Below are 25,668 nucleotides of genomic sequence, written 5' to 3'. Positions count from 1 at the left end.
AAAAACTGACATATCCCTTAGTGAACACTTAATCGTGATCCCTGACATGTAGCTAGAGATATCCAGCTTCCGGGTAGCATCGTGAAGCACAGACATCAGGGCATTCATGACTCCTCAGGGGCTTAGGATGCAACAGAGGAGGTGGATGATGGGTAGAGGTGAGGAAGAAGGAATGAGACACTTGAGAGTAAGAAGCGCTCTAAGAGAGCACAGCTGTCTCCAGGTACAGAATGTAGCAATTCAGATGATGGTAGGTTTGAATGTGGCCAGGAGCCTCTTTGATGAGGTGTTATTTCAGGAGACCCAGAGTCTACATACATGCCTGCCAGGCATGAGCAGTAAAGAGATCAGATCCTAGATTGCAGTGTGGGCTCTGTAAATCATCAGGACTTTGTGTGGAGAAGTATCCTAGTCCCTTTGTGGTCAAGAGGCACAGGAATGTCACCTTCCAGAAAGGGGGCCAGGGCAGCCATTTTGTCCAAAGGTGCAGAGTAGGGCTGGGTATAGCCAGGGAATGAACTCATCCCCACATGATTGGCCCAGAGTGTGGGCTGTGTCCCTACCCCACTCCTGAGTCTCTTGTATTCTTCTGGTCCTTCAGGAGTAACACCTTTGGATGGTGCAGACATTGTAAGGCATTGTGTCTTTTATCTTCAGTAAACTACCACCATATTACCCAACACCAACAATATACACCCCCATGATGGACATGTATTTGGCCATGACAGATGGCCAGGAAGGGTGTGGCTAGTGTAATTGTGGCCATAAAGGGCATCCTCTGAGGAGCCAGCAAAGCCTCATAGACTCACCCCAGTGACCTGCCTTGTCTAGAGGACAGAGCCGAAGATGCAGAGCCTGCTCCTGACTGTCACACTGTTGGTCCTGGTGGCTGTCCTACAAGCTCAGGATGACCTGCCCTTCCTCTCAGAAGAAAAGAAAGTGAGGCAGTGAGGGATGGTGGACAGGTGTATGTGGAAGGCTTGACATTGGCCAGTGTCTGAGGACTGGAGCTAGCACTCATGAGTGTTCAAGTCCTCTGAGTCTGAGCAGAGACTGCTGTTCTCCAGCACACATGGGCTCCTGGGCCACAGAGTTGGAGCATGAAGGGTCCTAGAGCAGGGACACCCAGAACCAGAAATTCTCACTTGTTAGGACCTCTTGTGTGTTGTTTCCTAGACTCTGGATATGGACACCTGCTTCTAGTTTGCCACCAATCAGTAGTTCTAATATAATTTTAGGGAGCAAGGGGTTGGAGAGTGGAACATCACTAACTTGGAGGCTGTATCTTGGATTCTGAGATGTGTGTTCAGGCTGTATGCCTATGGGAACCTGGGGGAGACTTGGGGCTGGGCAAGTGTGGGCTCAGGACTCTGTCTGCCCCAGCTCTCAGGTGTCTGGTTCGTGAAGGCTATAGTGAATGAAAGAAACCTGACAGAGCTGGGGAGACCTCTGGTTCTGTTCCCTTATACACTGTCATGTCTGGAACAAGGAACTTTGGAGGTCAAGACTACGGTCATGTGAGTATCTCCAGTGTGTCTTTTCAACTTTCTATCCCTTCCTTTACTGTGTTGGGATATTGATGATAGAAAAGCCCCTTCATTAGAGGGGGCCACAGTCTTAGATTTCTACAACTTGGAGGGGTTGATATGGCATTTCAGGGGACATTGTTCTAAGGATAATGAAGCAGGTGAACTCAGTAGAGCACAGGCATGTGTTCTGAAATAGTCTATGGGTTGTTTTCTTGTTTTCCAGGTATGAGGGCCAGTGCATTAAGACAATAATGCATATGCAGAGAACAGAGAAGCCTGGTCAATACAGCTCCTGTGAGTCTTTATCTCAGTTTCTTCTCCTGTTGCTGTCAAAAAACATTCTAATCAACACTGCTTAATGGAGAAATGCTTTAGTTCAAGGTTTATTTCAAGGTACAGTCCACGATGGTGGAGCATTCCTGGCAGCTGGAGCATGAAGCAGCTGCTGATATTATGCCCATAGTCAGAAGAGAGAATGAGTGCATTCATGCTGGTGCTCAGATGGCTTCACCATTTACACAGACCAGGATCTGCTGCCCAACAATGCTCCTGCCCACAATTAAGGTGTTTCTTCCACAATAAATTAGCATAATATTTCTACTGTCATGGCCAGTGGATCAAAACTCAGGCAATTCTAGATCATGTCAAGTCATTAGCCAATAAGGTTCCCCTGGCTGCACCTGATTATCCTTTGTAAGCAAGCTCCTGGGGTTTGCCTTATCCCTGGCCTGCTTACTTTTCAGGAAGACTCACCCAGTTAATTCCCAGTTGGCTTTAGAGATCATAGGCTAGTCCACAGAAGAGACCATGCCTCTGTCCACTGTCAGACACGGAGACTGAAGCTTAGGATTTAGGAAGCAGGCCAGGGTAGCTTCTAGGGGACAAGTCAGGCACAGCTTCCATCTTCTCTGACACCTGTGGTCCACAGCTGGGGATGACACCTTTCTAGGAGGAACTTCTGTCTTGTGATTGATCCACTGCAAGGTCTGGAGCCATCTGGCTGGGTGCTCATGGGTTATTGCTGAAACATTCTAGACTGTTCCTTAGTGTTCTCTGAATGTTGTTTTTGAAAAGGATGCTACACACCCATTTCTCTTTAATCTGCAGTTTCCGGCTATAAGTTCTTCTACATCTATGAGCTGCCAGTGAAGGACCACTACATCATATACATAGAAACTCTTTTGCATGAGAAAAAATTCCTTTCAGGACATCTGATAGGTGAGGGACCCCTCCTGCCCGTGTTCTCTACTACCATTAGCTATTTGAATGTGTAACAGCTACATCTTGGCACTGGGAATTAAAAGCCCCCTGGGTATCCCTCTAGCAGCTTTGGTTAAGGTGCTCTGTGGTCAATGTGCATGCTCTGAAGTGGGAAATTGTGGTATGTGCAGAACTTCTATGAGCAGATGTGGTCTTGAGCACTGACCAATAGGAGAGAAGATCCAGCCAGTGACTTACTATATGTCACTTGCTTGGGTCTCAGGTTTCATAGAAGGCATGCCTCCTTGACAATTTGTGTCCTAAAGGGGCCTTTTATGGGCAATGCACCCCAGGGACAGGATGCATACTAGTGACCCTGAAACACAGGGTCCTTCCTGTTAGAGTGTGACATTGTTTGGCCTTTCAGGATGTCACCTATATTCTTTGTCATATAGTATCCTTATGTGTCAGTGATATCCATTTCCTGTGGACAAGTCATACACCCATATCCCACCTCCAAGTTCACTCTGAGGGCTCCTCCCCCTTGCTCCCATCTTCTCCAGGTTCCTAATGCTGGACAGTGTTCCTGTCCTTGTGTTGCTGGCTCCCAGCAGAGCTGTGCAGTCATGTCCCTGTTCATTTTGCCTCTACCCACAGGGAAGTGCCCCAAAGAAAATATGGAGGCCCTGGAAGAGTTTAAGAAATTCACGCAGCACAAAGGACTTCTCCAAGAAAACATTATTGTGCCTCAGCAGAGGGGTGAGACAATACTCCGCTCCGCCCCCTGCCCCATGTCCCCTCTATGTCACCCATGCTGCTGCAGCTCTTGTCTAACCATGTGCCCTCCTTCACCAGCAGGGCCCTTCTTGTCATCTCAATCATGAGGCCATCCGAGGGGCAGGTGTACTCTGGGTCTTCACCTTGATACTTTCTTACATTCATTTTTTTCTTTCTTTTACAGAACATTGTGTTCCCAAACATGGCCGTGGTAAGTGATGCTCTAAAGAACCCTGAGAGAACCCAGATTCCTCAGTTCCAGGGTTGAAGTTTCTATCTGTTCTTGACCTTGCTCCCATCCTCTCACTCAGGAGGGACCATGTTTAGCCAGGAAGCAGTGACCACCTCAAGAGGTGTCCTCAAGTACTATGCCCAAGAAATCTGCCCTTTCTTTCCCCAGAGTCCTTCCCATATCATGATCTCTGCTTTCTCTCGGTACCCACCAAACATAATTAGAGACCTACAATGTCAAGGAATTCAGAACTGTTCTTGGGCCCATGTGTTTTCGCAGTGAGTGACCTCCCAGAGGCTTGATGGAAGGAAAACCTCTAATAGGCACCTACCTCATAAGTAGCTACTCTCTGACTGCTACTCCCATGGTAAGAGGAGAGTTCTCTCACTTGTGTTCCTCTCTCTGTCACAGCCCGCCAGGACCACAAATGCTGAGCTATCTTTGCCACTAGTACATGGCAGTGACCTGACTGGACAACTCTCTCCTGGACCACTGTATACTGAGTTGCATTTCCCCGACCTGAGATTTACTCCTTCCTTGATTGTTACTCCCCACTGGACCACCATCCTGCTTTAGCTTTCAACCCCTCTCTGCCCATCTGAATCCAATAAAGAGTTCAGCATTTTTGTCTGGGTTCAGCTTTTTTGTGGCAGACCTTCTCAGTTCAGAAGTTTGATGTGATATTGGAATTAACAGATACCAGACACCAAGTAGCATGGCACCCAGCAGTCCTGTAGAGCTATGTGATATCTTGGAAGTTCAAATGATGTGCAGCCAATGCCAAACAGCTTCAGAAGATTTCTGACACTGAGGAAGGAGAATTTGAGGAGCCACCAGGGTGGGCAGGACTGGCGATGGCATCAGGTTTACAAATGTCTGCCGGTCCCTACAGAGATCTTGCTCCATTGGGGGAACTTCATGGAATCCTGTGAGGGACCTAACTTTTAATAATGTAGTAGCAGTGGCAGGGGTGGAGGGAGGAAGATTGCAGGACCCTCCCTCATCACACCTCAAGCAAGGCAGACCTGGGTGCAGAACTCTGGTTATTTTGACTTATTTTGGCTTTTGTGTGATTGGTTAGTATCCAAGGTCTGTGTTGACATTGCCTCAGGGACATGGTGGGACCACAGTGATGGAGGGATTGACCAGTACTTTGAATGATAAAAGTCATTGCCAGTCTTAGTTGTACATATATTCCTGGAGGATGAGTGTGTAACATCATTATCCCTGAGAAGCTGCCCATGGCTGTTAAATAAGCACCAGCACTAACCCTTTAGCCCAACTCCCACCCTCACCTATTGTCCTCTTCTGCCTCTGTCTGCCTGGACCTGGTCATCTGGACTTGGCATAAAACCCTCAACAAGTTGGAGGGAAGAGATAACAAGAAAAGTATAAATCTGGTGAGCACTGTGTGTATGAGATCCAGGTATATTTCGGAAAGGCCAAAGTCCTCCATGTAAAAATATAAAAGAAGTGGACATATTTTACTGAACTATGGATAAAAAGTTTGTTTCATAGTATCAAAGTATAGTGTGAAAAGTCTTATGTGCAAAGTAGATTTGACTGCACTGAAGTAGATATGCTTTAAAAATTTAGTTTGAGCCTGATGGAGTGGTGCTCAACCCAGCATTTGGGAAAAGGAATCAGATCTCTGTGAATTTGAGACTAGTCTTGTCTACATGGGGAGTTCCAGGGCAGCCAGGACTACATAGAGAGACCCTATCTCGAAACAAACAACCCCAAACTTAGTATTTGTCTAATACAGTTGATTTTTCATTGGATTTTTGTTTCAATAAGTTTTAACCCATGTTTCCATCCATGTTTCATGCATTTAAATCTGTGTTTCTGGCACAATTTACTCACCCAAATCTTTCTGTCTTGGCATTTTTGGGAGGTGTGCCTCACCACTTGACTCATGGAGGTGCCTCCAGATTATCTCCTGGAACCTGTGCAGTGTTGCCCATTGAAGTGCATGGCAGGCTGTTTGGAAGACTGTGAGGGACTCAGCACATTGCATCATGTAAAGCCCCATCTCCTAGAAGTTGAGTAGCTCAGTCTACTCCCGCTAGTTCCAGGCAGTTCCACCAGAGTTTCCTCTTCCCTAGCAATTATTTACTATTTATATAACCTTGGTGACAGGAAAGGTTCGTGAATTGTATACATTTCTTGTGAGTTTTGTGGGCCTCCTCAAATCCTCTCCGCAATGGAATGTTTCATTGATGTCAGAGTTTTCTTTGGGCCACCAGCTCAAAAATAATGACGTGGAGACATATTATTAATTATGAAAGCTTGGTGAATAACTTAGGCTTGTTCCCAACTAGATCTTATAACTTAAACTAACCCATTTATATGAATCTACATTCTATCACAGCATTATCTCTCTTCCATTTTGCACCTCCTATTTTTTCTCCATGTCTCCTAGTGTCTCCCCTGCACCTTGATTATCTCTTTATATTTTCTCTCTCTGCCCAGAAGTTTGACCTTTATCTCTTGCCTACTATTGGCCATTCAACTCTTTATTAAAACAATCACAGCAATATATCTTTACATAGTTTACAAATATCCCACAACATGTTCATCGTTCTGTCTAAATAAAAAGGAAAGATTTTAACTCCAGCATATTAAAACTATATACAGTAAGAATAATTATTGGGTAGAATTAAATTTACAATATCCAGTCCTTTTGTATTTTGCAAATTTGGAGAAAGTACTGTAACAATGTATCCTATCTTAGCCAGACCAAAGTTTATAGTCAAACCATTTTCTATCATAACTTATATTGCCTTCCTAAAAATATCTTTTTGAATTTAAAACATGTTGTTAGATAAATAACTTAAGCTTTTATGCTTCTCAACCTTATAAACTTTAAATCTCTTATGTAGGTTTATTTTCTGAATTTGCTAACAAGGAAACCTGCAACTATAACTATCTAGTCTAAAACCCTATTAAAGACCCCAGAATAATATACTATTACTCAAGGAAACAGAAAGTGCAGAACAAGCAACTTCCAAAACTATAGAAATGACAGAAACTGGTGGCTGTCTGGATAGTCAACCAAGGTTCTTCTGCAATGTTGGGACATTCATCTTCAGCCTACAAGCCTAGAATATCTGACAGACATTCTTGTGATGCAAGAATTTTGTAGGACTGTCCTACCTTGTCTTGGCAAAATTTGGCAGTTGTCTTCTTTTGTGTCTTGCTCATCTAGTTTGGACAGAAGACTATGAGCAGTTGAGACAAGGGCGGTTTCTTGCCTAGTTGGCTAGCTCTGTTACATTGAAGACAAATTCCTTATGGAGGTTCTTCAATGCCTGTAACTAGAGTTTCCCTACCTTGCCCACAGTCAGGACAAATCTTTGTCACCCGCCAGTCCCACAGCCTCTCAGACCCAACCAAATAAACACAGAGACTTATATTGCCTCATATACAAACTGTATGGCTGTGGCAGGCTTCTTGCTAACTGTTCTTATAGCTTAAATATATCCATTTTCATAAATCTACACTTTGCCACATGGCTCGTGGCTTACCGGCATCTTCACATGTTGCTTGTCATGGTGGCGGCTGGCAGTGTCTCCTTCCACCTTCCTGTTATTTCTTTACTCCTCTCTGTTAGTCCCGCCTGTACTTCCTGCCTAGCCACTGGCCAATCAGTGTTTTATTTATTGACCAATTTGAGTAATTTGACATACAGACCATCCCACAGCAAATGCTCATGATCCTTTTTTATGTATATTGGTGCTGACAGGAACAGATGCGTCTTACTATCATAAGAATTCTTATATTATTAAAATATCTTAAATTCCATTTTCTGAAGGTCCCTGAAGTGTTTGAAGACCATCTGTCTATCTAAAATATATCTCATGTTTGACCTTGAAAATATACCTAACGTGGCCACAAATTTGATTGCTAGATTATTAACTACTGAAATGTATTTTTTAATTATCCTAAATGGCTTGTAATAATAACTTTCAAGGACTAGAACTTTATGCTACATTGTCAAATCAGTTTCATAGATATAATACCTTAAACAAAAGCAAATATATATATATATATGTGTGTGTGTGTATATAATTATACATATATATCATATAACAAAAATAAACTTAAATTTGTATCAATATACAAAAATATTTTTTTTGGCCAAAGAAAAATAAGGTAGTTTTATTTCCACTCATCACTGATAGACTCCTAACACTTTAATTAACCACTTCTTGTTTAAAATAATTTTTTATTAAAAAGATTTTCTTTCTTTTTACTTACCAACCCAATTCCCCCTCCCTCCTCTTCTCCCACTTCCCCCACCTACCCCCATATCACCCCCATCCCTTCATCATAGAGAGTAAGGCCTCCCTTGGGTAGTCAACACAGGCTGCTATACCATGTTCGGGCTAGACTTAGCCCCTGCCCCCTGCATCAAGGCTGAGTAAGGCATTGCACCATAGAGAATCGGGTCTAAAAAGCCAGTTTGTGTACTCAAGAAAAGTCATGGTCCCATTGCCAGAGAACCCACAAACACATCAAGCCACACAACTTTAACTCACATTCAGAGGGTCTAGTTCAGTTCCATGCAGGCCCCCCAGCTTCAGTCCAGAGTCCATGAGCTCCCATTAGCTTGGGTCATCTATTTCTGTGGTTTTTCCCATTTTGATTCTGATCCCCCACTTGCTCTTATAATGCTTCCTTCCTCTCTTCAACTGAACTCCAGGAACTTGGCCAAGTGCTTGGCTGTGGGTCTCTGCATCTGCTTCCATCAGTCACTGGGTGCAGGTTCTATCATGACAATTAGAGTAGACACCAGTCTGAGTGCAGGGGAAGGGTAGTTCAAGAACCCTCTCCACCATTGCTATGAGTCTTAGCTGGGGACAATCTTGTGAGTTCCTGGGGTTTTCCCTGGCTGCAGATTTCTCTCCATCCCCCTAATGGTACACTCTCTCAAGATATATCTTTCATTACTCTCCCTCCCTGTCTCTCCCTCATGTTTCCACCTTCCATTCCCTCCCATCCCATCCCCTTTATTCCACCCTCCCAGTTTGCTGAGGAGATCTTAACCTTTTCCTCTTCCTGGGGTGATCCATGTGTGTCCCTCTTAGTGTTCTCCTCTTTACCTAGCTTCTCTGGGGTTGTGGACTGTAGCATAGTTATCCTTTGCTTTGCTTCAAACATTGACTTATGAGTGAGTACATACTATATTTGTCTTTCTGGGTCTGGGTTACCTCACTCAGGATGAGTTTTTTTTAGTTCCATCCATTTGCCTGCAAATATCATGATATTTTTTAATGGTGCATAATATTCTATTGTGTAAATGTAACACATTTTCTTTATCCATTCTTCTGTTGAAGGGCATCTAGGTTGTTTCCACGAATGTTGCAATGAATATAGTTTAGCAAATATTCTTGTGGTGTGGTTGAGCAACTTTTGGGTATATGCCCAGTAGTGGTATAGTTAGGTCTTGAGGTAGATGGATTCTCAATTTTCTGAGATACCACCATACTGATTTCCAGAGTGGCTGTACAAAATTGCATTTCCAACAGCAGTGGAAGAGTGTCCCCCTTTCTCCACATTTTCTTCAGTTTAAGCCATCATCTGTATTTTTTATCTTAGCCATTCTGACAGGCATAAGTTGGTATCTCAGAGTCATTTTGATTTGCATTTCCCTGAGGCTAAGGATGTTGAATATTTCCTTTCAGCCATTTGAGATTCTTCTGTTGAGAATTCTCTGTTTAGCTCTGTAGTCCATTTTTTAATTGGATTATTTGATATTTTGCTGTCTAGTTTCTTGAGTTCTTTACATATTTTAGAGATCAGCCCTCTATCTGATGCGGGGTTGGTAAAGACCTTTTCCCATTCTGTATGCTGCCTTTTTGTCTTATTACAGTGTCCTTCACCTTACAGAAGCTTCTCAGTTTCAAGAAGTTCCATTTATTAATTGTTGCTCTCAGTGTCCTTGCTACTGGTGTTATATTTAGGAAGTAGTCTCTTGTGCCAATGCGTTCAAGGCTATTTCCCATTTTCTCTTCTATGAGGTTCAGTGTAACTGAATTTATGTTGAGATCTTTGATCCACTTGGACTTGAGTTTTGTGCGTGGTGATATATATGGATCTATTTGCAATCTTCTATATGTAGGTATCCAGTTATGACAGCACCATTTGCTGAAGATGCTTTCTTTTTTCCATTGTATAATTTTGGCTTCTTTGTCAAAACTCAGGTGTTTAGAAGTATGTGGGTTAATGTCAGGGTCTTCAATTTGATTCCATTGGTCACTGTTTCTATTTTTATGCCAATACCAAGCTGATTTTTATTATTATAGCTCTATAGTAGAGCTTGAATTCAGGGATGGGGATGTCTTTGGAAGTTCCTTTATTGTAGACGATTGTTTGGGTTATCCTGTTTTTTTTTTTTTCCATATGAAGTTTATTATTGTTCTTTCAAGGTCTGTGAAGAATTGCTTGAGATTTTGATAGGGATTGTATTGAATCTGTAGAATGCTTTTGATAAGATTGTCATTTTTACTATGTTAATCCTACCTATCCATGAACATGGGAATTCCTTCCATTTTTTTGATATCTTCTTCAACTTCTTTCTTCAAAGATTTAAAGTTCTTGTCATATAGGTCTTTCACATGCTTTGTTAGAGTTACTCCAAGATACTTTATGCTATCTGTGGCTATTGTAAAGTGTGATGTTTCTCTAATGTCTTTCTTAGCCCATTTATCATTTGTATGTAGGAGGGCTACTGATTTTTTTGAGTTAATCTTGTATCCTGCAGCATTACTGAAGGTATTTATCAGCTGTAGGAGTTCCCTGGTGGACTTTTTGGAGTCACTTATATAAACTATCATATCATCTGCAAATAGCAAAAATTTTTTACTTCTTCCTTTCCAGTTTGTATCCCCTTGATTTCCTTTAGTTGTCTTATTGCTCTAGCTAGAACTTTGAGTACTATATTGAATAGGTATGGAGAGAGTGGACAGCCTTGTCTTGTTCCTGATTTTAGTGGAATCACTTTGAGTTTCTCTCCATTTAGTTTGATGTTGGCATTGGTTTGCTGTATATTGCCTTTATTATGTTTAAGTATGCTCCTTGTATTCCTGATCTCTCCAAGACCTTTATCATGAAGGGTTGTTGGATCTAGTCAAAGGCTTTTCAGCATCTAATGAGATGATCATGTGTTTTTTTTTAAATTTGTTTATATGGTAGATTATATTGACAGATTTTCATATGTTGAACCATCCCTGCATCCCTGGGATGAAGGCTACCTGATCATGGTGGATTTTTTTTAATTTATTTTTTTATGTGTTCTTGGATTCGGTTTGTTACTATTTTTTAAATCAATGTTCATGAGGGAGATTGGTCTATAATTCTCTTTCCTAGTTTCATCTTTATGTGTTTTGGGCATCAGGATAACTGTAGCCTTATAAAAAGTGTTTGGCAATGTTTCTTCTGTTTCTATTGTTTGGAACAATTTCAGGAGTATTGCTAATAGCTCTTCTTTGAAATTCTGGTATAATTCTGCACTGAAACCATCTGGTCCTGGGCTTTTTTTGGTTTGGAGACTTTTAATGACTCCTTCTATTTCCTTATGGATTATAGGTCTATTTAAATTGTTTAACTGATCTTGATTTCATTTTGGTATGTGGTACCTATCCAAAAAATTATCCATTTCTTTTGTATTTTTTAATTTTCTGGAGTACAGGTTTTTGAAATATGACTTAATGATCCTCTGGATTTTCTCAGTGTCTGTTATTATAACTCCCTTTTCATTTCTGATTTTGTTAATTTTGATATTCTCTCTCTGCTTTTTGATTAGTTTGGATAAGGGTTTGTCTGTCTTGTTGATTTTCTCAAAGAACCATGTCTTCGTTTCATTGAGTCTTTGTATTGTTCTTTGTTTGTATCTTATTAATTTCAGCCTTCAATTTGATTATTTCCTGTCTTCTACTTCTCCTGGGTGAGTTTGCTTCTTTTTGTTCTAGAACTGTTGAGTCGCTAGTGTGAGATTTCTCCAACTTCTTTATGTAGGTAATTAGTGCTATGAACTTTCCTCCTGGCACTGCTTTCATAGTGTCCCATAAGTTTGGGTATGTTGTGCCTTCATTTTCTTTTAATTCTAGAAAGTCTTTAATTTCTTTCTTTATTTCTTCCTTGACCCATTGGTGATTCATTTGAGCATTGTTCAGTTTCCATGAGTTTGTAGGCTTTCTGCATTTGTGTTGTTGCTGAATTCTAGCTTTAAGCCATGGTGGTCTGATAAGATACAGAGGGTTGAAGTCTCTCACTATTAATGTGTGGGGTTTGATGTGTGATTTGAGCTTTAGTCATGTTTCTTTTACAAATGTAGGTGCCGTTGTATTTGGAGCATAAATGTTCAGAATTGAGACTTCTTCTTCATGGATTTTTTTTCTGTGATGAGTATGAAATGCCCTTCTTCATCTCTTTTGATTGATTTTAATTTGAATTTCATTTTGTTAGACATTAGGATAGCTTCACCAGCTTATTTCTTAGGTCCATTTGATTGGAAATTTTTTTCCAACCCTTTACTCTGAGGTAATGTCTATCTTTGAGGCTGAGGTATGTATCTTGTATGCAGCAGAAGGATGAATCCTGTTTTCATATCCATTCTGCTAGCCTGTATCATTTTATAGGTGAATTGAATCCACTGATATTAAGGGATATTAGTGACCAGTGTTTGTTAATTCCTGTTATTTTTTTGATGATAGTGTGTGCATGTTTCCCTTCTTTGGGATTTGTTGATGTGAGGTTATCTGTTGCCTGTGTTTTGGTGGTTGCAGCTAGCTTCCTTGGGTTGGAGTCTTCCTTCTAGTACTTTCTGTAGGGCTGGATTTGTAGATATGTAATGTTTTAATCTGGTTTTGTCATGAAATATCTTGTTTTCTCCATATACAATGATTGAAAACTTTTCTGGGTACAGTAGTCTGGGCTGGCATCCATGGTTTCTTAGTATCTGCAGAATGTCTGTCTAGGACCTCCTGGTTTTCATAGTTTGCATTGAGAAGTCAGGTGTAATTCTGAAAGGTCTGCCTTTATGTGTCAGTTGATTTTTTTCCTTTACTGCTCTTAATATTCTTTCTATATTCTGTATGTTTAATGTTTTGACTATTATATGACAAGAGGACTTTTTTTTTGTGGTCCAGCGTATTTGGTGTTCTGAAGGCTTCTTGTACCTTCATAGGCATGTCTTTCTTTAGGTTGGGAAAATTTTCTTCTATAACTTTGTTGAATATATTTTCTGTACCTTTGAGCTGGAATTCTTCTCCTTCTTCTATCTCTATTATTCTTAGGTTTGGTATTTTTATGGTGTCCCAGATTTCCTGCATCTTTTGTGTTAAAGATTCAGTCCTCAGGGGAGGCTTTTCCCTGGAGGAGGTGGGAATGGAGGGTGGGCTGGGGGGAAGAGAGGGGGGCAGGAAGAGGGAGAACAAGGGAATCTGTGGCTGTTATGTAGAACTGAATGGTATTGTAAAATAAAATGAAATTTAAAAAATTCTGAATTTATCATTTTCTTTGATTGATAAATCTATTTCCTCTATTATATCCTCAACACCTGAGATTCTCTCTTCCATTTATTGTATTCTGTTGGTTATGCTTGCCTCTGTATTTTCTGTTTGTTTACTCAGATTTTCCTTTTCCTCAATTCTCTCCGTTTGTGTTTTCTTTATTGCTTCCATTTCAATTTTCATGTCTTAAACTGTCTCCTCCTGTTTGATTGTCTTTTCTTGGGTTTCTTGACTTTCTTTAAGAGAATTCTTGATTTCCTCCAATTTTTTGTTTGTATTTTCCTCCATTTCTTTAAGTGATTTTTTTCATTTCCTCTTTTATTAGGTCTTCTATCATCTTCATAAAGTTGTTAGACATTTTCTTCTAGATCATTTGCTTTGGGATGTTCAGGTCTTGCTGTTGTAGATCACTAGGTTCTGGTGGTACCATATTGCTCTTTGGGTTGTTTAATGTGTTCTTACACTGCCATATACCTTTTTCTTCCTTTAATCTGAACAGGTGGGGCTCCAGATCACTCTTCTTCCAGTTGGTCCAGGTGGGGCCTCTGGCCCCTGTGGTTGTTCTTCTTCCCACATTCTCCATTCCCATCCTCCATTCCCAGGAGGTGGCTTATAGCTCTGGTCTTCACTGTTCCCAATCTGTGCAGTGTGGGCATCACTGGTGCCACAGGGGATGGTTGACATATGATCTCACCAACTCCTCAGTCATAAAGAGAGACCAAGAATATCTTAAGAGTAGAAACATATATAGAGTATTTTCTAACAAGAATAAACTTAAATTTGTATAAAAATAATCCATGCCCATGTAAAATATTTCAAACTTGTGGTAGTTCAAAATTAGACTTAACAATCTACACTTTATCCCATCATTTCTGTACTGTATTTTTCACCTTTTCCATTTGGAAAGAGATCCCTGAATGTAATCTCTTTTGTTCAGCTTTTTCTCCTGACCATGACCAAGAGCAAATTGGAACTTACCCCCTAAACAATGACAAAAATCCACAACCCACTGAATGACCATAAACTACCCACCCCACCTTTTGAGAATATGGGTGTTGTGTTCTTTAGACTCCTTCCTATTTTCTGGGGGTGATGGCAGCCTTAGGGGGCCCTGAGGAATTTGAGACAATAATCAAGTCCTGGGAGCTAGCTGTATTTATTTTTTGTTTAGTCTCCATGTGATTGTAGTGTAGAGCTTATCTGAAGTCTTGGCTGTATACTCTGTGGTGCTGGACCATCTCAGCTAGCTCCTTTAATATTGTTCTGGATGCAGAAATTTGAGGAAACTGCAATATAGGCATTCTAAGAGCTGGGTCACCTGGGCTACTTGTCTTTATTGGTATCCGGTCCCTTTTCTCTAAAAACACAAAAACTTTTAAAGGTAACATATATATCTGCATTAACACAAGTATGTGCAGTATGCATAAGTCAGTTAAATATTTTTTTTGTTTTATGTTTGAACAGGTTAAACGTACCTGTTAACTTTATGAATTTGTTTGGACTGTATAACCAAACTTCTATTCATACCATATGAAAGGATGGCATGTAACAATAGTCATGAGGACTCTGTAGACAACAGTATTTATCATGTCTTATCTAGTCTTAGAGCTGTTCCCACAGTAGAGGGATCAGCAAACATGCCACTTGTCCTGGAGTCTTTCTTGGCTTCTTTTTTCATGTCTGTAGCTAAGATTTTCAGGAGGTCTCTCTCAATCACATCTGGTCTTCCTTAATTTTGAAGAGAAACATAACTTTTTGTCTCCTGTGGAAACAAAGGCATGACCTCTTCCCCAATGCAACATATTTTCTGACTTCCATTTTGCAGTTAAGACATTTTTAAAGTACATAAGTTTGTTTAATTTAGCAGTTTCCATAATCCAATTCCTCCCACCAGCTGTTTATTAGCATTTAAAATATTCAAAATCAATAGAGCACCATACAGTATCCAGATAGCCCATGTATTTTCCATTTTTATGTGGCTTATTTTTTATATGACTTTATTTTTCTTTAATGATTTTACTTTATTGTTTTTAAACTATTTTTTCTATGACTGTCTATACCATTTTTTCTTTCTTCAGAATCTATGCACATTTTTAAGTATATCATTCCTGTTCTGAGGTTTTCTTGGTCTGGATCTGACTTTCTGGGTGTCTGAAGCCTCTCTGACCTCATAAGCCAAGTCTTAAACTGCTAGCTGCATGGCTCAGCTTAGCACATGATTCATTGGTGGCTGGTTCCCTTACCCTAAGTTTCCTGAGAGCCTAGGCTCTTGCTAGTGGGTATAGGCAGGTGCCAGGTTTACTGCCCCAACTCTGAGAAGTTTCTGGTGCAGTAGGTGTTTCTACCTTGTCTCCTGCCACTGAGTAGGGCACCTTCCACTGTTCATAAATCCCATTCAAGTGCTCAGTAGCAGGATCTCTTAAAAGAGACATGTCTCTGTATGTTGCTAGTACTAAGCCTACTCAAGAGACTGCAGTTGCCAGAAGGCTTTAGTTTCTCTCTCAGTTTCAGAGTTTCAGGTCCTACATTAAGATCTTTGACTCCCTTTGCATGGATTTTTGACTGAGTTAGGTGGAGACCCAGCTCCATTCTTGGACATGACCTTCAGTCTCCATCAGCATTTGTTGAGGAGGCTTTTATTCACCCAGTGCATGTTTTTAGCATAATTGTTAATAAGGTGGTCAAACGGTGTAGTTCTCTTCCTAAGCCCTTTAATTCTTGCCCTGTGGTCTATCTTTCTGTTTGCTGCCAGTACCACAATGTTTTGGTTACTGTATTGTAACTTGGAATCTAAAGTGATGACACCTCTGACATCATTCCTTTAGCTCAGAATTGCTTTGGCTATTTGGTGTCTTTCATGCTTCCATATAAATTTTACAATTGCATTTTGTCTTCCTGTGAGGATTGACATTTAATGTGGATTGTGATGATTTTGTAGACTGTATTTTATAATGTAGAAACTTTCACAGTATTAATTCTGCTCACCTGTGAGCATGGGAGATATTTCTGTACTGTAGTGTCTTCTTCAATTCATCATTTTAACTTTTTTTTTATTATTTTAGAATTTTTTCATTTGTTTGCTAGGTTAATTCCAACATGTTAAATTGATTATTTTTTAAACTATTGAGAATGGGAATTCCCCATGACTTTGTTATCCATGTGTTTACTACATAGTGATACAATACATAAAAAAGTTACTGGTTTATACCTTGATTTTGTAACTTGATACTTTTATGGAAGTGTTTATTAGTTCTTAGAATTTCCCAAGTATCTTACACAGAGGATCATACCATCAGCAAATATTGATCTTTTGACATATTTCTCTACTAATTATATCCCCTTTTATCTATTTTTCTTGTCTTATTGACTAGCTAAGATTCAAGCTGTTTACTGAGTAAGGGTGAAGAATATGGACAGCCTTATTATGCTGGCTTTAGTGATAATGTTTTTCTTCACATAGAATAATGTTGGCTGTAGTTTTGAGCATAGCTTTCTTTATGTGGATTTGCTCCTTCTGTTACTACTTTCTTGTGGGCAGATATCATGAAGGGGTAGCTGACTTTGTCAGAGTGCTTTTCTGAGTCAGATCTGATCATGCCACTTCAGTCACTGCATCCATTTATTTGCTTTATTGAAATTTTTTATTTGAATATGTTGAACCATTCATGTATCCCAGGAATGAAGTCAAGTTTATCATAGTAAATACTATTTGTTATTAAATTTACTTTACCAATTATTTTATTGAAAATTGCCTCAATGTTTCAATTTTATTGAAAATTGTGAAGATTTGCCTATACCTTTGTGTGTGTGTTTCTAGTATTAGAAACTGAGTACTTTCAGCTTTGTGACAGGTTTGGGGACCTTGGTCAACTCACTTATCAGTTCTGGTTTTGTTTTATACTTCCTGCATTCTTCCACAGAGACAATCATACCATCCCCACATAGGATCCCATTCCTTCACTTGCCCTAGAAGCTGCAGAAAGTGCAATGTTGCACAGTAGGAATGACACAGGCTACACATCTTTTGTAGAAGCCGTTCATCAACATAGGGAGAGACTTTTCTTCCAACAGTTCTTACCCAGGATCTTGTCAAATGACTTTCCAGCATTGATTGATTGACACAACACAGAATTTTTCTACTTCAATTGTTTAAATAATTGTTTTTTTTTTTTGGTTTTTTTCTTAAAGACAGAATCTAATGTAGCTGAGTCTAGTCTAAAACTCAGTATAAATCTGGGGCTGGAAATGGACTCCTGATCCTCCTGCCTCTACCTTCTTACTACCACACTAGGCTGCTTTTATCCAATTAGCAACAGACTTAATAAACTGTAGTAATTCACAGCACATCTGGATTTCACCAGAGTTTGTCACTGGAAACACAGAAAAGAGGGATGCAGGTACCAGCAGTGGGTGCTATGACAACTGGGACAGGCACTATTTTTAAAAACTGCAAAAGGACCAAGATGGTTAATCACTGGCCACTTCAACAACAGTCCATCCTCTTGTACTGACCCATTTATGCTTCATACTGAATTTATTCTATAGCTGAGTATTCAGAGTTATGGAAACACAGCTTCTCAAATAATAAATGAGAGACTAGAGAGATATCTCATTGGTTAAGAACACATATAGCTCTTGTATAAGACCTGAGCTCTGTTCATAGTACATATAGAGCAGCTCATAACTGTATGTAACTCTACTTCCAGGGGGATCTGATTTCTTTTTATGACTTCCTCCTCTAACTGGCAAGCATGTAGAGCACATACATACTTGTAGGAAAAAGACTTAAACATATAAAATAAATGAATTTAGAAAGATTAAAATAACCATGTTTAGGGAAACAATCTCTACTACACACAATGCAGGTGATCTTCCAGGTGTTATGGATATTCATTTCAGACTACTCCCCAGGAGTTTCAGATGTGTCTTGTCATAGATAATTTGATGTCAACTTGAAATGAGCTAAAGTCATTTGGGAAGAGGGAACTTTAATTGAGAAAATGCTCTTTAAAAATAGCCTGTAGAAAAGCCTGCAGTATATTTTCCTAATTTGTAGTTCATGTGGAAGGGTATAGCTCACTGTAGGCAGTACTACTTCTTAGTTGGTGGTCCTTGGTACTATAAGAAATCAGGGTGAGCAATCCATAAGGAGCAAATACGTAAACAACACTCCTACATGGCCTCAGCATCAATTTCAACCTCCAGATCCCTGTCTTAAGCCCTTTTCCTGACTTTCCAGGATGATGGACTGGTAACTGTAAACTAAAGAATCCCTTTCCACTCCTGTTGCTTTTGACATGATGTATTGCCACATCAGTAGAAGCCTAATGAAGACACTCCTCAGTCCCAGCCAGTTCACCTTCTGCTTGGGACTATCAAAAACTATGCTAATGCTGAGTAAAGCCCAGACTCTGTCCTTTCCAGTGAGGTAACTAGGAATTAGCAGAACAGAGAATGGGTGGCCAAGCCGAGGTTAAAATTCAAGGGTAGTGAGGGACATGACCAGAAGTAATAGAGGCTAAAACTGTGGAGCTGGGGAATCCCTGCAGAACCTGCCATCAGAAAGAAAGAGGAGGAATGAAGGGAGATGCCTTAGAGTGTGAGAACAACATGGTCCAGGAAACCTCTCCTTTCTGTCCTACCATGTCTACCCAGAGCTGACCACAAACCCCTGTTCTACTGACTCCTGAGAGCACCTACCATAAGTAGACCTCAACTTCTTTTCCTACCACTTGTTCTTCCATGGTTGCCTGCAAATCCTGGGACTTCCAACTCCTGATGGTGCCTTTCATCATTAACATAAGCAATGTTATGTAACATAAAATGTAACATAATAAACATGAGCATAGTTGCAGAACTTGGTAGAATGCAGTCAACTGGGATACAGCAAAAGTCAGGTAGATGACGGGAAGCAATTGTAGACTGCAAGAGCTGCCCTTCATGCTGCACACAAGACCATGACTGCAGACCTCATCTATCAATCATCTGCATGTGGCTCTTCATGATTTTGCAAAGGGAATCACTACACAAACCACTGTCAAAAGTGCTGATATCAGTGATCTAAGAAATGATGTGGAAGGTATCTATGGTGCAGTCAGCAAGACAAAGTACACAAAGTCCTTCACACTCTGGGTACAGAGACTCCAGGTTGCTCACTAATCTCTGGTCCTAAAGAGCACTGTCACCAAGTTCTCACAACCAAATTGTCAGCTTCCTGCTCAGCAGCAGTTTACAGAACTGGATTATGGCAGTTCCTCAGCACAGCCCAGGGCTTGTCATAAAGTGCTTATTAATATTGTTTATCGATTCTTAAAGCTATCCAGGCTTGATATACAGAGACACAAAAGTACCTTTAGAAGTGGAACCTCTCTGTAGAGCTGGGGTCAGATTGGTCTCAGCATATTAGGATGTGCAGGGACAAAACAGATTTTGTGCTGAAGAGCAAGCTGGGCTGTGGCCAGAACAAGGCATCTCAGTTATGGGCTTTGGGCCCATATGGGTCTCTGGTCCCCATGTGTGACTCTTGCTACTTGTTCAAAGGGATCCAAACTTGGGGTCTCCTTGAGAGCTTGCCATGAGTCAACCTGACAAGGTAGTGAAAACATTTGGTAGATCAGGAGCTCTATTGTTTTAAGATGGTTGCACATCTGAGGGTCCACATCAGGCTTTGATGAGCCCCGTGGGTCTCACATCAGGCCAGAAGTTATGAAAGGAACCTGAGTTATGGCATGGAAGTACATGGTTTGCATGTGTCCTATCATAAGGTCCTAAGATGGTCGACGCAACAGAAGACCCAGTTCCCTCTGTTGGAGATAAAACCCTGATCCACAGTGGAGAAACTTCCTTTAGTGGTCACAAGTTTTTTGACTGCTTTATGTGGTTAAAGCCTTGATAGCTTCTGGAATAAAGGGTAAAACACAGGAGTCAATTCCGACTCCTCATAAACTTGGAATGTAATTGAGTGGATATATTTAGTTGATGGGTACAGTCGAGAAAGAAGAGGGACAAGACACTGTAGAGTAAAAAATGCTGTAAGAGAGACAGCTGCATGACGAACAAAGAGAAGCTGTTCAGGTGAATGTGGTCTCTAATGTTGCTATGGAGTCCCTCCCTCTCAGAGCAGTCAAGGTCGAGGAGCTCCTGAGCTATCAACTAGGTCCTGTCAATTAGAAACATCAAATATTTCCCTACTTACATCTTAAGCAGGGCCATCCAGCAGCAGCAGTAACTGCTGGTCTGTTAGTGTGCAGCTTGTGCCCAGGGCACTGGCAGGCTTCTGTATGGTAAAGTAGCCCAGTCATTTTCTCAGCACCAGTGGGAGAGAAGTCAGCTTCAAGATAAGAGTCAAGGAGGCCAAAGATGACTGGTGAGTAAGTGCTGGTGTGGAGTCAGAGCAGGTGGAAAGCAGGGGCCTCCCTGGCCTCCTCACTTACCCAGTGTGGTGGGTTCTGCATATGTAGCACACTTGGACAGTGCAGACCTTTTAGGGCACTATATCTTTAGGGCAAATTGTCATTATGTTAGTGATGAAAGGCACCATCAGGAGGTGGAAGGCCCAGGGTTTGCAGGCGACTATGGGAGGACAAGTGGTAGGAAAAGAAGTTGAGATCAACCGCAGTTGGTACAGAATGATCACCAGATCTCAACACAGTGTCTGCATCCCCAAGATGGACATATTTGTCTAGGAGGGGTGGGATCAGCGCCATTTGTGGCCATAAGGGCATTTCTTGAGGAACCAGTATACTCTCACCACGTCACCCAAGTGACCTGCCTTGTCTAGAGGACAGAGCCTGAAGATGAAGAGCCTGCTACTGAGTGTCTTATTATTTGTCCTGGTGTCCTTGGGTGTCCTACCGAGGTGACCTGCACTTCCTCTCAGAAGATAGGAATGTGAGGCAGGGAGGGATGGTGGATAGGGGTGGATGGAATGTTTGACTGTTGTCCACTGCTTGAGGTTGGAAGCTAGAACTCATGGGCTTCTAAGTCCTCTGAGTCTGGCTTCTAAAAATGTACCTCAGCCTGGAATCTCTTCTCTCTAATGCTCTGCTGTCTCTACTGCTCTTCTACTACCATGGAATAGGCCCTTCTGGCTCACATACTTACAACACAGAAATGTCCTAGTTGTAGTGACTCCAAGAACCAGAGTTTCTCAGGGGTATAACCTTCATGCCCTGTCATAGACCCAAAGACTTTAGGAGCTTTGGGAACAGACATCTCCTGCCTAACTAGAACTTGACTTTTCAGGCAAACTTTAAGTAACAAAGTACTAGGGAGTAGGACCAGCCCATCTCAGGGTCTTCAGCCTAGCCTCTGAAATGTTTCTTTAGGTTCCTGCCCATGGACTGGAGCATGGGGAAGAACTTGGCCTGGGCTGGGTGTGCTCAGGTGTCTGTTATAGGTCTCAGGGACCTGGTACAGCAAAGTCAGAGTGAATTACCTGAATATCACAGAATATCACAGATTGGAAGAGTCCTATGGAAGAATTCCCTTTTGTATTCAGAGCCATGGAGGTCATGCTCATTACTATGTGAGTATCACCACCACGAATCTTCCTAGCTTTCCCTTCTCTTCCCATACATGCTTTGAGTGTTGATGACAAGCAGATTATTTCTTTGAGGGAACACCATCCCAGCAACCATCCTAAGTTGAAGCTGCTATTGATAGGGGATTTGGAAGTCACTGATTCGCCACTGAAGCTGAGGAGAGCACAGGTGTGGGCTCACAAACAGGCTGCTGGTATGCTTCCTGTTTTATGTGTTTAATGGTGAGTGCATGCAGGGGAATTCCTCGTGGAGAAAACAGAGAAGCCTGGCTAATACAGAGCCTGTCAGTTCCTGTTCGAATTTCTTCTCCCTTTGCTTAGATAAAACACTCTGTCCATAGGATTAGGGAAAGGGGGTTTATTTTAGCTCACTGTTCAAGATAGAGTCCACCATCACAGGGAATTCAAGGCAGCTGGTGCTTGAAATAGTTGGTTATATTACATCTACTGCCAGAAAATAATGAGGGATACTTGCATGCTTCTGCTCAGCTAACTTTTTCATTTTACTTAGTCCAGGGTCTTCCACACAGGGTCTGATAGTCTCACCATAGGTAAAAATGTCTCTTAAGACTTCAATTATTATAATCAAGATAATGCACCACTGGAATGGCCAAAGGCACATATCCCAGGAGATTCTTGCTTGTCAAGTATACATTTAACCTGAACTGTTGCAGTCTCCCAGGCTACATGTGATCCTCCATTACAGGGACAAGCTCCTGTGATTGGAGCATTCCCCACCCCATTTAGCTTTCATGAAAGGCTAGCCAGTTAAGTCCTAGGGGACTTCAGAGGTCACAAGCTATTCCACAGAAGAGACCATGCTTTCTTCTAGATAGTTCTGTCCCTTGACCCTTAGGCAAACTGAGGATTAGGATCTAGGAATCCGGGCAGGGCAGCTGCTAAGTGTCCATGTCCAACTACAACCTCCATCTTCCTTGCCACCATTGGTTCAGACTCCATACCTGGAGATGACACCTTTCCAGGAGAGAACTTTGTTCCTGTGTTGAGACCACATCAAGCTCAGGCTCCAATGATTGAGAGTTAATGGGTCATTACTAACATATTCTATAATAGCAGTTTTCACATATCACATATCCTGTATATCAGATATTTGCATTATGATTCCTAACAGTAGCAAAATTACAGTTATGAAGTAGCAACAAAATAATTTTGTGGTTGTGGGTCACCACAACAAGAGTTACTGTATTAAAGGGTCACAGTATTAGGAAGGTTGAGAACCACTGCTCTAGACATTTCCTCAGAAGGGTCAGAATGATGCATCTGCAATAAGAAACTGCAGACTCAGAGACAGCCAGGACTGACCTACTCTGGTGATGGGATGGCCAAACACCCTAATAGTTGTGCCAGAAACCCCATCCAAGTACTGAGGAATCTGGATGCAGACATCCACGGCTAGGCCCCAGGTGGAGCACCGGGAGTCTAATTAGAGAGGAAGAGGAGGGGTTATATGAGCGAGAATTGATGAAACCAAGGTTGGATAAAGCACAGGGACAAATAGCCAAACGAATGGAAACACATGAACTATGAACCAAAGGCTGAAGGGCCCCCGCTGGATCACACCCTCTGAATAGGTGAGACAGTTGATTGGCTTGATCTGTTTGGGAGGCATCTAGGCAGTGGGACCAAGTCCTGTGCTCATTGCATGAGTTAGCTGTTTGAAACCTGGGACTTATGCAGGGAAGCTTGGCTCAATCTGGGAGGAGGGGACTGAACCTGCCTGGACTGAGTCTACCAGGTCAATCTCAGTCCTTGGGGGAGGCCTTGCTCTGGAGGAGATGGGAATGGGGGCTGTGCTGGGGGGAAGGGGAGAGGGACAGGAAGGGGGAGAACAAAGGAATCTGTGGCTGTTATGTAGAACTGAATAGTATTGTAAAATAAAATAATAATGATAATAATAATAAAAGAAACTACAGGCTCATTTTCTGTGTTTACCTACAGTTTTGGACATGTTTCTCATGTACATCTATAGGTTGCCAGTGATGGACCATTGCAATTCTACAGTGAATAAAAGTTATTTCAGCAGAAATTTATGTGGGAGAGCTCATAGGTGGGACCCCAGGCACCCCATTCCTGTATGGTCTCCATTACCAGAAGCCAGAGGATGTGCAGCATTACACCTTGGCACTAGGGACTAGAATGCTTAGAGTATGGGAGACTTTATGTTTGTCTGGGTTCTGGACACCAGGTGTTGCTTGTGCAGTGTGCAAGATCTGAGAGAGAAGGGTCAGACTGATGGGGACTTTCAGAGAAAAGAGCAGATATGGCTATCAGGGCTGTAACTACTCATAATGGCAATTCCAAGCAGTGTACTGACAAGTACCATTTCCTGGGGTCTCAGATTTCAGGAAGCTTGTTTGAAGGGTTGGGTCCTAAAAGGCCTTTAGTTGGCAATGTTCCTCTAGAGTTGAGAAACAGACTAGTCTCTCTGTGACCCCTGGTCCTTCCAGGTCAGGGAGTAATCCTGCACAGCATTTAGGATATATGCCAGCTCCTTGTAACTGCCTCCAGGCTGGTGTCCATCTCCTCCATCCATACCCTACCTCCCTGTCTACTCGTAAGTGCTCCCTCCTTTCCTGCTTGCCCCTGGGCCAGGATGAAGTCCCTAGTGCTAAGCAAAGTTCCTGTCCGAGTGCCACTGGCGCCCTGCAGAGCTGGGCAGTCATGACCCCTCTACGCATCTGACCTCTGCCTATAGAAAAAGACTCCAAAGAAAATCATGAGGCCATAGAAGATTTCAACAAATTCGTACAGTGGAGATGCTTTCCACCAGAAAACATCATTGCACATGAGCAGAGAGATAAGCAGTTGAGTTTAGAAACCCCAAGGTAGTTCACTAATGCAGACCAAGAGGCCAGCTCCCCCATCTGCACCAGGGTAGCAAAAAGAATACCTCAGAGTAGTGAGGGCTAGGAAAAAAATTTATCTAAAAAAAGTCTTTAGGAAAAAGACATTCTGAAGGTAACTTTCTTTACTACTGCTTCCTGTAAAAATTCTTCTTCTTCACAGAAAAAAACTCTAGCCAGCACAAGACTTGTTTATTGAAGGTCATATTACATTTCTTAAGTGTAGAGACAGAGCCATACTATAAAAGCATAAGAAATGACAAGGTTTTTCTCTCAGGCCAACCATAACCAGGGCAAAGTTTGTGGGTCAGCCAGATTCCCTGGTGTGTAGTCTACGAAGCAGGCAAAAAGGCACATAGCAGAAGACAGTGACCTGGAAAGCATCCCAAATCTTAAGATATATTCTTCTACCCTGCATAAACAGTTAGTTAGCTGGACCTTGATTTTTATAACATAAAAATGAGGTTAGAAATATGTGCAGAAAGTCAATTATTGAAACAGTGAGTTGCGTCTTTGTTATCCATCAGGCTTTTTCTGTAGGCGGAAAAATTGGCACTGAAGTTGTTTCATGCCTGACCTTGTTAGCCTCCTGAAAACTTGTCCTTGAGCTCTTTGTCTCCCGGGCAACTAGTCTTTTTTGAATTTGCTGGGGTCTTTAGCTAAAGACCTGGCTATGAAAGTGTATATTTTATTCACCCAAATTACAAAGTATAAGGAACAGTCATCCTTCGGGACAAATCACAGACATAATTATGCCCCCAAAGTGTAAAACACACCACCAAAGGGCTGTGGAAAGAACTCCACAGCTGTTCTTATTGGGAGATATAATGGTGGCACTTGAGAAGTTATGGGCAGAAACAACCAGTTCATCGCCAGTAACCCCACAGCTCTGCTGAGTGGGACTCCCTAGCAGGGAGTTATACATCTGGTAGGTCGTCTTGTTAAATACTAGTTCTCACTTCTGTGTATTCTTTTAGTGGCCTCAGTCAATCCATCAAAGAGACCATGC

At 41.5% G+C, this 25,668-nt stretch overlaps 1 protein-coding gene across 2 annotated transcripts in view; it reads left to right on the top strand.

Moving 5' to 3' along the window:
• The first annotated feature begins 807 nt into the window (after nt 1-807).
• The window catches only part of LOC102922889 (vomeronasal secretory protein 2-like), a 39,569-nt gene continuing 14,708 nt past the window's right edge, over nt 808-25,668 (top strand). The window contains exons 1-7 of one of the 2 annotated variants that reach the window (XM_042277124.1): nt 808-939; nt 1,384-1,517; nt 1,753-1,823; nt 2,637-2,747; nt 3,387-3,488; nt 3,691-3,717; nt 4,150-4,353. In XM_042277124.1, coding sequence (XP_042133058.1) covers nt 847-939; nt 1,384-1,517; nt 1,753-1,823; nt 2,637-2,747; nt 3,387-3,488; nt 3,691-3,717; nt 4,150-4,172 — 561 coding nt within the window. In that variant the 5' untranslated portion in view covers nt 808-846 and the 3' untranslated portion in view covers nt 4,173-4,353. Of the gene's footprint in view, nt 940-1,383; nt 1,518-1,752; nt 1,824-2,636; nt 2,748-3,386; nt 3,489-3,690; nt 3,718-4,149; nt 4,354-25,668 lie in introns of those variants that run through there. The other variant, XM_076568626.1, reaches the window with a different exon arrangement.

This window comes from Peromyscus maniculatus, chromosome 4 (genome assembly GCF_049852395.1).
Source record: "Peromyscus maniculatus bairdii isolate BWxNUB_F1_BW_parent chromosome 4, HU_Pman_BW_mat_3.1, whole genome shotgun sequence".
Lineage (NCBI taxonomy): Eukaryota > Metazoa > Chordata > Mammalia > Rodentia > Cricetidae > Peromyscus > Peromyscus maniculatus.
The sequence above is the reverse complement of the archived record's forward strand: the minus strand, read 5'-3'. Positions and strand labels throughout refer to the sequence as shown.